This window comes from Mytilus californianus, unplaced genomic scaffold, assembly GCF_021869535.1.
Source record: "Mytilus californianus isolate M0D057914Y unplaced genomic scaffold, xbMytCali1.0.p SCAF_4, whole genome shotgun sequence".
NCBI classification, from domain to species: domain Eukaryota; kingdom Metazoa; phylum Mollusca; class Bivalvia; order Mytilida; family Mytilidae; genus Mytilus; species Mytilus californianus.
The window spans coordinates 63,490,387-63,503,622 of NW_026262690.1; the positions used below are offsets into that span (position 1 = coordinate 63,490,387).

At 30.4% G+C, this 13,236-nt stretch overlaps 1 protein-coding gene across 2 annotated transcripts in view; it reads right to left on the reverse strand.

Annotated features, from left to right (window-relative positions):
- Positions 1-404: 404 nt before the first annotated feature.
- LOC127698597 (zinc finger FYVE domain-containing protein 26-like) overlaps positions 405-13,236 on the reverse strand; it is a 78,887-nt gene continuing 66,055 nt past the window's right edge. For both annotated transcript variants that reach the window (XM_052202125.1, XM_052202124.1), the window contains 6 exons: positions 10,808-11,061; positions 10,388-10,562; positions 9,360-9,419; positions 5,332-5,514; positions 3,688-3,738; positions 405-2,842 (listed from right to left, as the gene is read on the reverse strand). In XM_052202125.1, the coding sequence (XP_052058085.1) occupies positions 2,675-2,842; positions 3,688-3,738; positions 5,332-5,514; positions 9,360-9,419; positions 10,388-10,562; positions 10,808-11,061 (891 nt within the window). In that variant the 3' untranslated portion in view covers positions 405-2,674. The remainder of the gene's footprint in view (positions 2,843-3,687; positions 3,739-5,331; positions 5,515-9,359; positions 9,420-10,387; positions 10,563-10,807; positions 11,062-13,236) is intronic.

Sequence of the window (13,236 nt, forward strand, 5' to 3'; positions counted from 1 at the left end):
ATATTTCACCCCAGTATAATATAATTCTGTGTTCTTCAATGCTCAGATGTATCATTGGCAAAGAATCCTACTCAAACTGGTGCTAAGGACCATTTTTAACATGTAGGTAAGTGTAGTTTTTGCTCTGGGTTGAAGACCTGGCCTGACTGTCACTTTGAGATGAAGAACAGCTATAAAAGTGTTGTTTCTTTGTCTTGGTTTTTTGAAGTGCATGTAGGGGTTTTGTATCATGAATTAATACACCATATCTCTTTTTCAAATAGATGATAACAATAATTTAAACCCCAGGACTCAAGGCAGACAACTAAACTTTTAAATTCTTCAATAAATTCAATACAAGACTAAATCATATGTAGTGGTAAGATTCTTGTAAAAAAGCTACAGTGGTTTAAAACAAATACAGCTGTACTTAGATAAGTATTTATTTAATTAATTATTAATAATAATATTTATACATTACATTAATGCTACAGCACCATTTAACATATAAATAAAAATTGGAATACTTTCACATCATTTTCATTTGCACTCATATAGAAAATTGTAAAGATACTTTTTCATTATGTTATATTTTACATAACAATTTTGATTTTATAATCATTATTACTTTTAGGAAGAAATTCTTAAAAAAGGAAAAAAAATGTTGACACTTAAGTCACTAGACACTTTATCATTTAGTGATTAGTTTTATCTTGAATCTAGTAGCTGCTGCATAACATGCACTAGAACTTAGCAAATAGGATTATTTCAATTCCAAAGGTGGTAATTCACTGTTTCTGAATATATTTAACACATTCTCGATAATATATTCAAATGCATACACTAAGACATTGTTCTTGGTTTAAAACATCCTTAACACTGTATATCATACTAATGGCATAACTTATATATTGGTGTATGAACAATGAAATATAATGAAATACCCATAATCCTTTAGATCCTAAATCCGTGAATAATATCAAAGGTTTGTCTAACCAAACAAAAACTCAAACTTGATCTGCAACTCTTAATTTCACAACTACATAATAAAAATAAGCTTTGTATTTGCAGGAAAGGCAAAAAATTAAAACAGCTGTTATATTTATTGAAGCATGAAATAGACAAAAAAAAAAAGAAGAAAATTATTCCTGGTTTCTCAGTTATGAGAGTATAAAAATACAAAAAAAAAAAAAAACAACAACAAAAGAAAGATTGAATGAAATAACAAAATGTCCAAATTCTGGCATTATTTTATTAGATAGCTATATAAAGAGAAAAACAAAACAAAACAAAAGGCTGTGATATGATTACCATGCACACAGTATTATTTTGTCTATATCTTTATCCTCTTGATGGATGTGTTAATTGTTCAACTATCCTTTTCAGTATTCAACATAAAACTTTAATTTATCATTTTGCAGAATTTTTTCTTCACAAAATAAAAACTAGCTGAAAAGCATCTCAAACCTGATTTGGTATAATAATAATCTTTAAATCATACATAGACTTTGTTTATTATAACAGATATAAGCACTAACTTTTGTAGTGAATCATGTCAATTCTGAAAGCCCTGTTTTTGGTGTAATATTGACTACTGTATATACAATTAACAAACATATCACTAGTTTTTGGTGTAATATTAACAATTGGTACTGTATATAAAATCAACAAACATATCTTAACATTTTTATACTATCTAACAAATACCTGTATCTTTCTTACAATATTAACACAATGTAATGCATTTAAATACTAAATTAAAAGGTTATTGAAGCAATATTGTCATAGTAAAATTACTGAATATTTAGCTGCATGAGCTTAAAAGTGCCTTATTTCATGAAAGATAATTAAGGTTAAATTCTACAGAAAGTATACACTGATATATAATGAATGGCTTAATCGATATTATTTTACAAAGAATTATTCATAAAATAATGAAAACCTTAGATTTAATTTTTCCACTAAAAGTCTAATATTTGTCAAATTATCTGGACTATATAAAGGAGAAGATCAGAGGTTATTTCGGCCTAAAATTTGAATAGTCTGATAAAAGATTTTTGACATTTTTTAAACACTCAAGCATCTACTTCAGTCGATTCAATTAGTTTACGTTAAAGATTTTAACTGATTTGGTTATTAAAGACACTCAAATTCAAGCTTGAATATGGAAAATCTTACAACAAAAGTCATACATCTGTTCACAACTTTTCTTTCCATTTGTAAATTTTAATCGTACAATAAAAAAAAGCATTTTAAGAAATGACTATAATTGAAAAGAACACTGCTAAGGTTGAAATCAGATAAATCTGTAGATTAACCAATATTATGTTGTTTCACTTGAACAGTTTTAATTTGAACTGCTATCAATTTTTCAAAAAGCATCTGTAACAATCTACATAGAACTTGTCAATTGTAATTAAGTTGAAAAACAAATGAATGGTTTCTGTCGTAATATATTGCATAAATTAATTAGAAATTATGCCATAATCATTTATACATAATAATCAATATCATCTAACTGTATTTAATTCAAGTTTATTTTGAATACTATCCAGTGTCCTAAGTCTTAGACTCTGAATATCTGTGCATCTAACTTGTTGTTTTATAGTGATGTCAAGTATTCTATAAAAACTCTAACATTGGTATAAAATAACCATGAATACAGGTAAACAATGTAAAACATCTGTCAACCTGGTCATGTGTTTTTCTTTTGTTCTAGCCATTTATTACATATATTTTTGACAGCAGTTTGTCCCATCCTCTGAGCAGCTCCTGCTATTCTCTGAACATCCTCTATTCTCTCTGCTTTCACTGCCATTAAGTAAGCTGACCTCAATTTACCACACAGAATATAAGCATTGATCTGAAATGATAAGATGATAAACAATGAAAAATAAATAATTTAAATGATGTTCCAGGCAGAAAAACATGTTTGAAGAGCTTGTTCATATCAATCAAAGATCAAATCCCATTAATGAGGGTATGGATGGGGGTCATTCATTTGTGTATTCTTTAATTTTTTTGCCATTTTTCTTTATTCTTTATAACTTTTGCTATTATTCTCTATTCTTTTTATTTTAGCACCTCATTATTCTCTATCCTTTATGTTTTTGATCCATTTTTCTCTATTCTTTATATTTTAGCCCATCATTCTCTATTCTTTATTTTTTTATCCATTACTCTCTATTCTTTATATTTTTAGACCATTATTGTCTATTCTGTAAACTCCCATCCAGACCCTTAATAATTACAACAGTTCTTTCTTGTTTATATAATGAAAAGATCAATTCATTAGTCAAGATCTATTTGATTAAGGATTGTTATAAATGCGAGGTACATTTTTGTAATATAAATAACTTAACAAATTGCAACCGATTCAAATGAACATATCGTTTAAAGCCAACTGATTTAAAAAAGTATTTCTTCAATTTAATCGATTCCATTTAATATTTAAACAAAATGAACATGATATAAAAAGTAATAAATACAATGTTCTAAATATGTAAAACAATATCAAATTATATAACTCATGAAATAATTCACTGTTTTTTGACAGCATATCTTAATTAGGATGAAATTTAAAGGTTTCAAGAAATAATGCTCATAACATGTTTCAATTTTAATGTTACAGCTGCTTCATTTTCCATCAGAATAGTATAGTAATATTCACATTGTTTAAAAAATTTAGATACAACACACATAAATTACCTTGTGTGAATCTTTCCTCAAAAGTTTAATTAAATTTTCTGCTTCTTTTGCCTGAAAAAACAAGAATACTATAGTTAATCTGTACAAAGTGACAAAATGCAACAAAGTATAATATAATAAAAATGTAAATCTAATATCTTTTTTCTTCCCAACAATTATTAACAATGACATTTCCATTTTAAGTTAGTACTGTATCCCAAATTTTTTTTGCATTTTGCCCTTTCTAGACCACTTTGCAGTGATTTCATTTCGTGATTTTCAAATTTATTTGATGTTTTTTAAATAAGGAGAGATCTAACTTTTACATATTCGCGACGATTTATATTCGCGTTATTTTTCTACTCGCGAAAATAAATCTCTCTTGAAAATTAGTTGGTTTACAGTATATAAAAATTAACAATTTATAGCAAAATTTTCTTTGTAAATAAATGGAGAATGTGTCCATGGGACACAGATGATGCCCCCACTTGCATATTACATTATAAAAGGACATAACTCAAGAACGACAAAAGTGAGGCTACCCAAATTCATATTTGATCTGAGTTTTGTGGTAATAAGCATTGTGTATAAGTTTCATAACATTTGGTTGAGGCAAACTAAAGTTAGAGAACGGAAAGTAATTTCGGGACGTACGGACCGAAGTACTGACGGATAAGGGTAAAACTTAATTCCTCCTCCGCCACGGTGGGGGCATAAAAAAATCCAAATGCAAAGATTGAATAACAAAGGATATCTGATGGCTTTACAGACAACACAAACTAGGTTCCCTTTATAGCATTCAATGACAAAAAATGAATAAGTTTAATAAACAGGGAATCTGCGAACAATCAATTCAATTCTGTCCAAAATAGGTGTACATTTCAGTCTGTGTATGCTTACTGTAAAAAGTCTGAGACTATATTGTAGGAAAAAAAAATAGATGGTGTTACAGACGACACAAACTCAGTACCCTCTATAGCAATCATGAATCAATGACAGAAATGACTAAGTTTAATAAATTAATACATGGGAATTCCTAGCAACACTGGTAATAAAAATACTCTGAACATAAGTACAAATATGATGTATATTTGCAAACAGCTTCTGTCTTACAAAAGAAAATGTGGTATAATTGCCAATGAGACAACTCTACACAAGAGACCAAATGACACAGAAATTAATAACTATAGGTCACCACATAGTCAGCTATAAAAGGCCCCGAAATGACAAATGTAAAACAATTCAAACAAGAGAACTAATGGCCTAATTTATGTAAAAAATAAAATGGGGAATGTGTCCGTTGGACACATATGATGATGCCCCTGCTTGCTATAATGTTATAAAGGTACATAACTCAAGAACAGTAAAAGTGACTCTAATTAAATTTGTACTTGATCTGAGTTTTGTGGTAATAAGCATTGTGCATAAGTTTCATAACATTTAGTTGAGGCAAACTAAAGTTGGAGAACGGTGGGGGCATAAAAAGCCAAGAAACTGATGTATGACAACAGTGGGGAAGATTGTATTTTTTAAGAAATCTTCCAAGGATTAATAGCTGTTATAAAGTTAATAAATAAAATTCTTCTAAATTTAAAGAAACTCTCATGTAAGCTGTATGTACATATAACATAACTAAATCCACCAAAACATATTTCCTAAATGTACCTCATTTGGATTATCAGCAACCACAAGTATACAAGCTCCAATCATTTCATCAATCATGTCATCTTCTCCCATTCCTACCTTCACCAGGCAATCGAGTAACTGTCTGATGTGATCATATCTCTGATGTTTAGCCATCTCTCTAGCAGTATGTGTATAAATAACCTGTCCCCCAAGTTGACATTCCTAAATAAAACACAGCTCAATATGGCAAATTAATTGATCATGAATAATTTCGTTAGTAATGATAGGTGTTTTCTGTTATTTATTACATGTAATAGATGTTCTTAGACTTTTAATTCTTATTTTATAATTGAAATCTTATTCAGTAACGAACTGGCAGTTAAACCAATAAAAGTCTGACTGTGTAATAATGGCATTTGCATGGTAGTGGAAAATAAGTTCTGCCTACACTATCAGGATATTTTTCTGATTTGAAAGATCTCTGTACCTCTGAATAAATACACATGTATACATATGCATGATTTAGTGCGTCAATAAATAATATATGGTCAGGGGTGGATCCAGGATTTCTAAAGGTGTGAAATTCCAAAAAACGATATATATATATATATTGCAGAGTGGGTTGTGGCAAACAAATCTTTTTGGACAATTTTATGCTAAATAGTGATATATTTTCCAATCAAAAGGGGTGTATCCCCCTCTACGACCCCCTAAATGTTATGTCATTTGTTGATATATTAAATATAAAATATACTGAGGGTTTTCATGTTTGTATATCATCCATCTTACTGAGATAATATACCATAATAGAAAAACAAAAGATATGGGGTATCCATCCATGACACAAAATCAGTTAATGCACAGCAAAAAAAAAAACACAATAAGCATACATAGTCCTAGTTGCTAGTAGTCCTTTGTTAATTTATGTATCACTAGAAAATACACGCAAAATATACTTTGGTTCATAATTTGAAGATATATAGTTTTGGTGTAAGGCGATATTAATTTTATGCATTAATATATGAATGGGGGTGGGTCACATTCCAGCTGCGCTTCGGTACCCATTTTTAACCGAAAACTGAAGTAAACCCCCACCCTTTTCATGTAGAATTGATGCGGTTCACCGGAAGGAAAAGCTCTTGACGTGTAAAAATCTGTTGTTAAATTGCGTCAAGGGAATGTGTATCACAAAGTGTTTCAGTGTAAGGTCAATCCGCATCTGATTTCAGGGTTTTTCGTGCTCAGAACCACCCCATATATGAGTGGGCTGAAAATTTTATGCATTAATATATGAGTGGGGGTAGGTCACATTCCAGCCGCACTTCGGTACCAATTTTTAACCAAAAACTGAAGTAATCCCCCACCCTTTTCATGTTGAATTGATGCGGTTCCACAGAAGGAAAAGCTCTTGATGTGTAAAAATCTGTTGTTAAATTGCTGAGAGCGTCAAGGGAATGTGTATCACAAAGTGTTTCAGTGTAAGGTCAATATTTACTGTATCTGCTACGAAATAAACTTTAATTTTGCCGGGCAGACGTGCAATGACGGAAATGATGATGGCACGTAAATTTCAGAGCCGAACGTTGTGAAGGAAGGTCGATCCGAACTGGCTTTTTTCCGATTTTAACCCCCAAAAGATCTTGAAATGAGCACATAATAAACTAAGCTGGTCATTTCACCTTTGTGGTATAAAACAATATACGTGGATTTTATGTGAAAGAAGAAAACACAACACCCAATTTCAACTCTATTCATTTAGTAATACAGATTGTCATTTTGCTTAGTTTCTTTTGTTACATATTCTGACATAGGACTCAGACTTCTTTTAAACTTTTTTTACTGTGCGTATTGCTGTGTGTTTGTTTATTCTACATTGGCTAGAGGTATAGGGGGAGGGTTGAGATCTCACAAAACATGTTTAACCCCGCCGCATTTTTGCGCCTGTCCCAAGTCAGGAGCCTCTGGCCTTTGTTAGTCTTGAATGTTTTTAAATTTATTTCATTTATATGTTTTGGAGTTTAGTGTGACGTCCATTTTCATTGAACTAGTACACATTTTTGTTTAGGGGCCAGCTGAAGCCCGCCTCTGGATGCAAGATTTTCTCGCTGTGTTGAAAACCCATTGGTGGCTAGGGCTGTTTTCTGCTCTTTGGTCGGGTTGTTGTCTCTTTGACACATTCCCAATTTCCATTCTCAATTTTATATAATGTTATATCATGTACATACAATTTTATCTAATGTTATACAAACAATACTAGCTCATGCTTGATGTATTGTAAAGTAATCACTGTGTTGTTTGTTTGTTAAAATATATATACAATATATGTGCATTGTCAGGAAATATAAAATTTATTTGTAATTTATTTGAAACAGGTGCGAGTACAAATAAGTTTTATATTTCTGACAATGTACAGATATTGTTTTTATCCTGCAATTTACATCCGGCACTTGAAGCTTTAGTTGATTAAATCCAAATAGTTGTCTCTGATTTTTCAAAGAAATTGACATAGTTTAAACCTGGACTTTGAAGAGGACCACAAAATGAACTGTTACGCAAAAAGAAATATTCACATTACTGCTTGCTCAACATAAAAACAAGAGACTTTATTTGTACAAGCACACATAAAGCAAACATTTATTTGTGAACCTTTTATTTGTACAATAGATGGCGGATTGCTGGATAAACAATGATATTTCATGAGTTGTTAAAAATTCCCTTGTCTGTTGATATACATATAAACAATTTTATAACATGTGTTGATGTTGATATCTTATAAACACAATCTTGTGTAATGCATTGATATACCTTGCATATAATGTTAATTTATGTGTTTATATATGATACTTATATATGCATGGTTCATTTTTTATGTGTACATATGTTACTTGCATATGCATGGTTGTTTTATGTTTTTGTCCCCCACGCAATGCGTAGCGGGGGACATATAAATACCAGGCGTCTGTCTGTCTGTCCAGTCTTGTTAGTGCTCTCACATGTACAATTCTTGCCAGATTTTTATGAAACTTGTATCATAGGTTTATATCAGCAATGTCTTGGACGGGTTCCAAAATCGTGTCGATCATTTATTTTCAAAAGAGTTATGCTCTTGGAAACATTAATTATATGGAAAATTGCATCGTTAGCACTCTCATTTGTTCAATTCTTGCCAGATTATTATGAAACTTATATCACAGGTTTATATTAGCAATGTCTTGGATGAGTTCGATAATCACTGCTGATCAATTATTTTTAATTTCCTCTGAACTCCTCGTTTCGTTAAGATATTTATAAAAAGTTTTAAAGAACAAAACAAAAGTAGCTTTTTTAGTTTATTGCCCTTGGATAGATAATATATGTGCAACGCGGGGGACATTGGAACGCTGTTCTTTTATTATATATAATACTTGTATATTCATGGTTGTTTTATGTTTTTATATATATTACTTTTTTATGCATGGTTGTTTTATTGTTTATATATAAAATACTTGTATATGCATGGTTGTTTTATTGTTTATATATAATACCTGTATATGCATGGTTGTTTTTATATGTGTTTACATGCAATACCTGTATATGCATGGTTGTTTTTATATGTGTTTACATGCAATACTTGTATATACATGGTTATTTTATGTTTTTATATATAAGACTTGTATATGCATGGTTGTTTTATGTTTTTATATGTAAGACTTGTATATGCATTGTTGTTTTATGTTTTTATATATTAGACTTGTATATACATGGTTGTTTTATGTTTTTATTTGTAAGACTTGTATATGCATGGTTGTTTTATGTTTTTATATATGCTACTTGTATATGCATGGTTGTTTTATGTGCCTATATATAATACTTGTTTATGCATGGCTGTTTAATGTGTTTATATATAATTTTTGTATATACATGGTTGATTTATGTGTATATGTATAATACTTGTATATGCATTGTTGTTTTACATGTTTATATACCAAATAAACCTGATATACAAACTATTATATGTTATTTCATGTGTTGATATACCATACATACAATATTTCTTAAAGGTTCTTAAATTACCACTATGTTTGTACCTTTATAATTCTGAACCCAAGCTCAAAAGCAGGAGGTATGTCATTGCCACTCAACAGGATCTGTAAAGTACATTTTTCTATTGTTAAGAAACTGATATCTGTTTGTTGTATCAAATTATATCTATAACTATCAAGCTTATTGCTAATGGTTTAATTCATTACTTTTTGATTTGTAAATTGGTAAAATATTATACTACCGGGATATCAAACACATGACCACGGAAACAATGCTTTTACATGTGTTACATCATACATGAAACTCAAGGTGTTTTAATAGCTTTTCTATAATTAAAGTAAAATTCTTTTATTGAAAAATAGAAAATAAGTTATGCATGGAAGCTGCATGAATGCTGCTTAAAGAGTCAGTAAAATTGAGCCTCTGAAAAATAAAAAATACCAAAACTATTTATATTAAACCTCTTACTTCCAGATACAGATTTCTATTCACAAAAATTCTTTTACAATGCTCCCTACAGAAATATCATTATTTTAATAACCATAACCACAAAAACATTAGTCGAATGGTTAAAGATACCAAAAGTTCTTGGGGTCAAATTAAAGGGTAATACAAGACATGACCTAGAGTAAATGTTTTTATCACCCCTGCCTGTTACTTTTGCTTCCCATGCTATCCTACTCAAATCAGCATATTTCAACTTGTATGATAGCTTTAATTTCATATGGAAGCTTCAGTTCTTTAACAAAATTTCTTTCTTAGCAGAACATATAATTTTGTCTGAAATTCCACTTCCGCTATTAAGATAAAGACTAGGTACTGTATTTAATCAAAAGTTACATTTAATCTCATTTACAATTTACAATTAACATTTAGAAACCTAGATTAGGTCATAAAAAGACAACTCTTACACCACACAAAGATCAGCGATCAATTTCCAAAACAAATCTGACAGTAAAAAAAGTCATGAACATTAAAATTTAACTTACGATTAATTTTTGTCGTCAGATTTTTTGTGAAAAGAGCCCCTGCTCTCATAATTGAATTCTTATCTTCGATAAATAACTCTTACCATGTTGACAAGGTCTGTCCTTGTTTTATTAGTGCCAAACATGGTGGGTAATGTTGAAGATTTTGAATTAGCTATATACATAGTGGCAACAGCTGCAGCATTAGAATCTGTGTTCTTCAGACAATGATGTAAAAACTTTGTCACTTCTATCTGGATACTGATCATTTTCAGATGTCTGAAATCAATATTTTTGAAAAGTACATATATAAGCAGTTGTTTTTAACTGACTAATTTTGTTTTTAATGACAACTGACTTCATAATTATAATTAATTCCTGTAGCACAATTCAGCCAATGAAATTACCATGAAATGTCCTCCCACTTGTAAGAGGGTAATTTTGATAAAATACATGTCTGGGCTAGTGTGAATAAATTTGATTCCTGTATGCATCTTTTCTTTAAGCCTCTTTTGTTAACTTACTTGCCCACTTGTTCCTCTGTCTGGATGAGTACACCTGAGTCAGTGTTGGATTCATTTGACCTTTCCCTTGACCCTGACTTAGGAAATTGAGGTAGAGGTCGACTGACACTTCCCCACTGTGATGGATCCATGTATGACTGAAGATGATTATGAGCTTTATACAGGAATGATATCCTTTCTGCAAGGTCAAGGTAACTTTCAGCTCCCCTCTGATAGAAACATGTGATACAGGTCATGGCTGCTCTTACAAAATCCTAAAAATATATTGTGAATATAAACACACTTTTTTCTAATTTGATGACAGTTTCCAGCAACAAGCTTATTTCAACTTATACTGACTGACATATGAGTAACCTTTAAATTGTCTGTTTCATTGAAAAGTTTTGACTCAATCACTAATATGAATAAAGAATGTGAGTTTTAAAATTAAACATCAATGAAACATCAACCCAACAGCTAAAAAAACAGATAAGGCATAGACTAACCAATAAAATGCTCAGCAGGGCAAAGCTTGATATGACCGCAGAGGTCAAACCCTGAATAGTTGGGGTAAGTATAGAAACAACATTCAAGCTTGATACAGATCTGAATTTGGATTGTGATTAAATATTTGACACAGCATAGGTTTCTGACAAAAGGAATGTTGTCTAAAAACTAAAAATTTGAAATTGGACATTTACCTGTTATGGTCAAATATCCAAAATCTAAATATTTAGATTCAGCATATCAAAGACCCTAAGAATTCAAATTTTGAGAAAATCAAATAAAGTTTAATTTTGGACCCTTTTGACCACTTTGAAAGCCAAGCATAAAATCAAAAATTTAAATACACAGTTAGATTCAGCATATCAAAGAACCATAAATATTCATTTTTTTTTTAAATCTAACTATTGAAGTTTAATTTTGGACTCTTTGGACCTTAATGTGGACCAATTTGAAAACAGGGCCCAAAATCCAAAATCTAAATACACAGTTAAAACCTCAAAAATTTAAAACTTTGAATTTAACCCCATTGAAATTAGTCAAGAAATAAGTAATTTATACAAAATATTAGAAAAGTATTGTTTTTGGCCCTTAATTCCTAAACAGCATAGGCCATAACTCCCAAAATCAATCCCAACCTTCCTTTTTAGGTATGGAACCTTGTAGTACAATTTCATAGAGATCCATTGACTTATACACAAGTTATTGTACTGGAACAAGAAAAAGCTTGTTTTTAGCCCCTAATTCCTAAACAGTTAGGACAATAACCCCCAAAATCAATCCCAATCTTCTTTTGTGGTATGGAACCTTGTGGTACAATTTCATAGAGATCCATACATTCATACTCAAGTTATTGTCTGGAAACCAAATGTCTTTGGATGACTACTACAATGCATACAAAGACAATGCCATAACATTATATGGCTGCTAAATTATGCAGTTGTATAAAAACCCTCCTTCTAATGCAACCTCAAAGCCAACCTTAGAAAAGAAATCATATCTGCACAGCAAATTATAAGGAAACATCAATTAGATTCTGAGAACTGGTTATGGCAATACTATAAACTTATTTCCCGTGCCGGAGGGAGATATGAAGATTTGTTCACCCAAGAATATTCATATTTCACGAGGGCTCTGCTCGAGGGAAATATGATTTTTCGAGGGTGAGCAAATCTTCATATCTCCCGAGGCAAAGGGAAATGAATGTTTTATTCCACTGCCTATGCTTTGTTTACTATCAATACATTAAATATTATTTTGCATACATTTTTTTTCTTATCTGCTTGTTTTTGTAAGTCAAACTAAACACGACATACCCATTGATAAACAGTAAGGATCAAAATTTAATTATAAGTCTTTTTGTTTTATCGTCTAAAATAAATTTGAACATGATAATGATTTTTGCTATCGCTATTTTAAGAAGAATAAGAAGTTCAAAACGTTATGTACATTAACCGCGCGTAACGTCGTACGAAGTAATCCCAACATTTCAGAGGGGAATATGATCCTCAGAATCGAATATGAAGATTTGTTCAATGACACGTGGGATAGTCTCAACCAATCAAATATTGATTAAACTATCAATATGTTTAAACAGTGGAATAAATGTGGATGTGAACACATTCTCAAACAGTTCTCTTGAACTTCAAAGAGGCAAACCAAACAGTACTGTATTTATTATTTTCTAGTATCAGTTTACAATTCAATACTGTAATTTCAGAATTTTTTGCATGCATTTATTATTTGAACAATAGACAAAAATGCCAAATCTATTATTGTGATTTTAAGAAATGTTGCATACAAATAATGCTGTCAAAGTATCAAATGTGATTTTAATATTTGCAAAATTTTCCAAATTTTTGCAATAACAATAACATTGCAAAAATTTAAAATTATTTAAATAAGTTGATTGAACAGTTGTAGTACAATGCTAAAAATAAACTCGA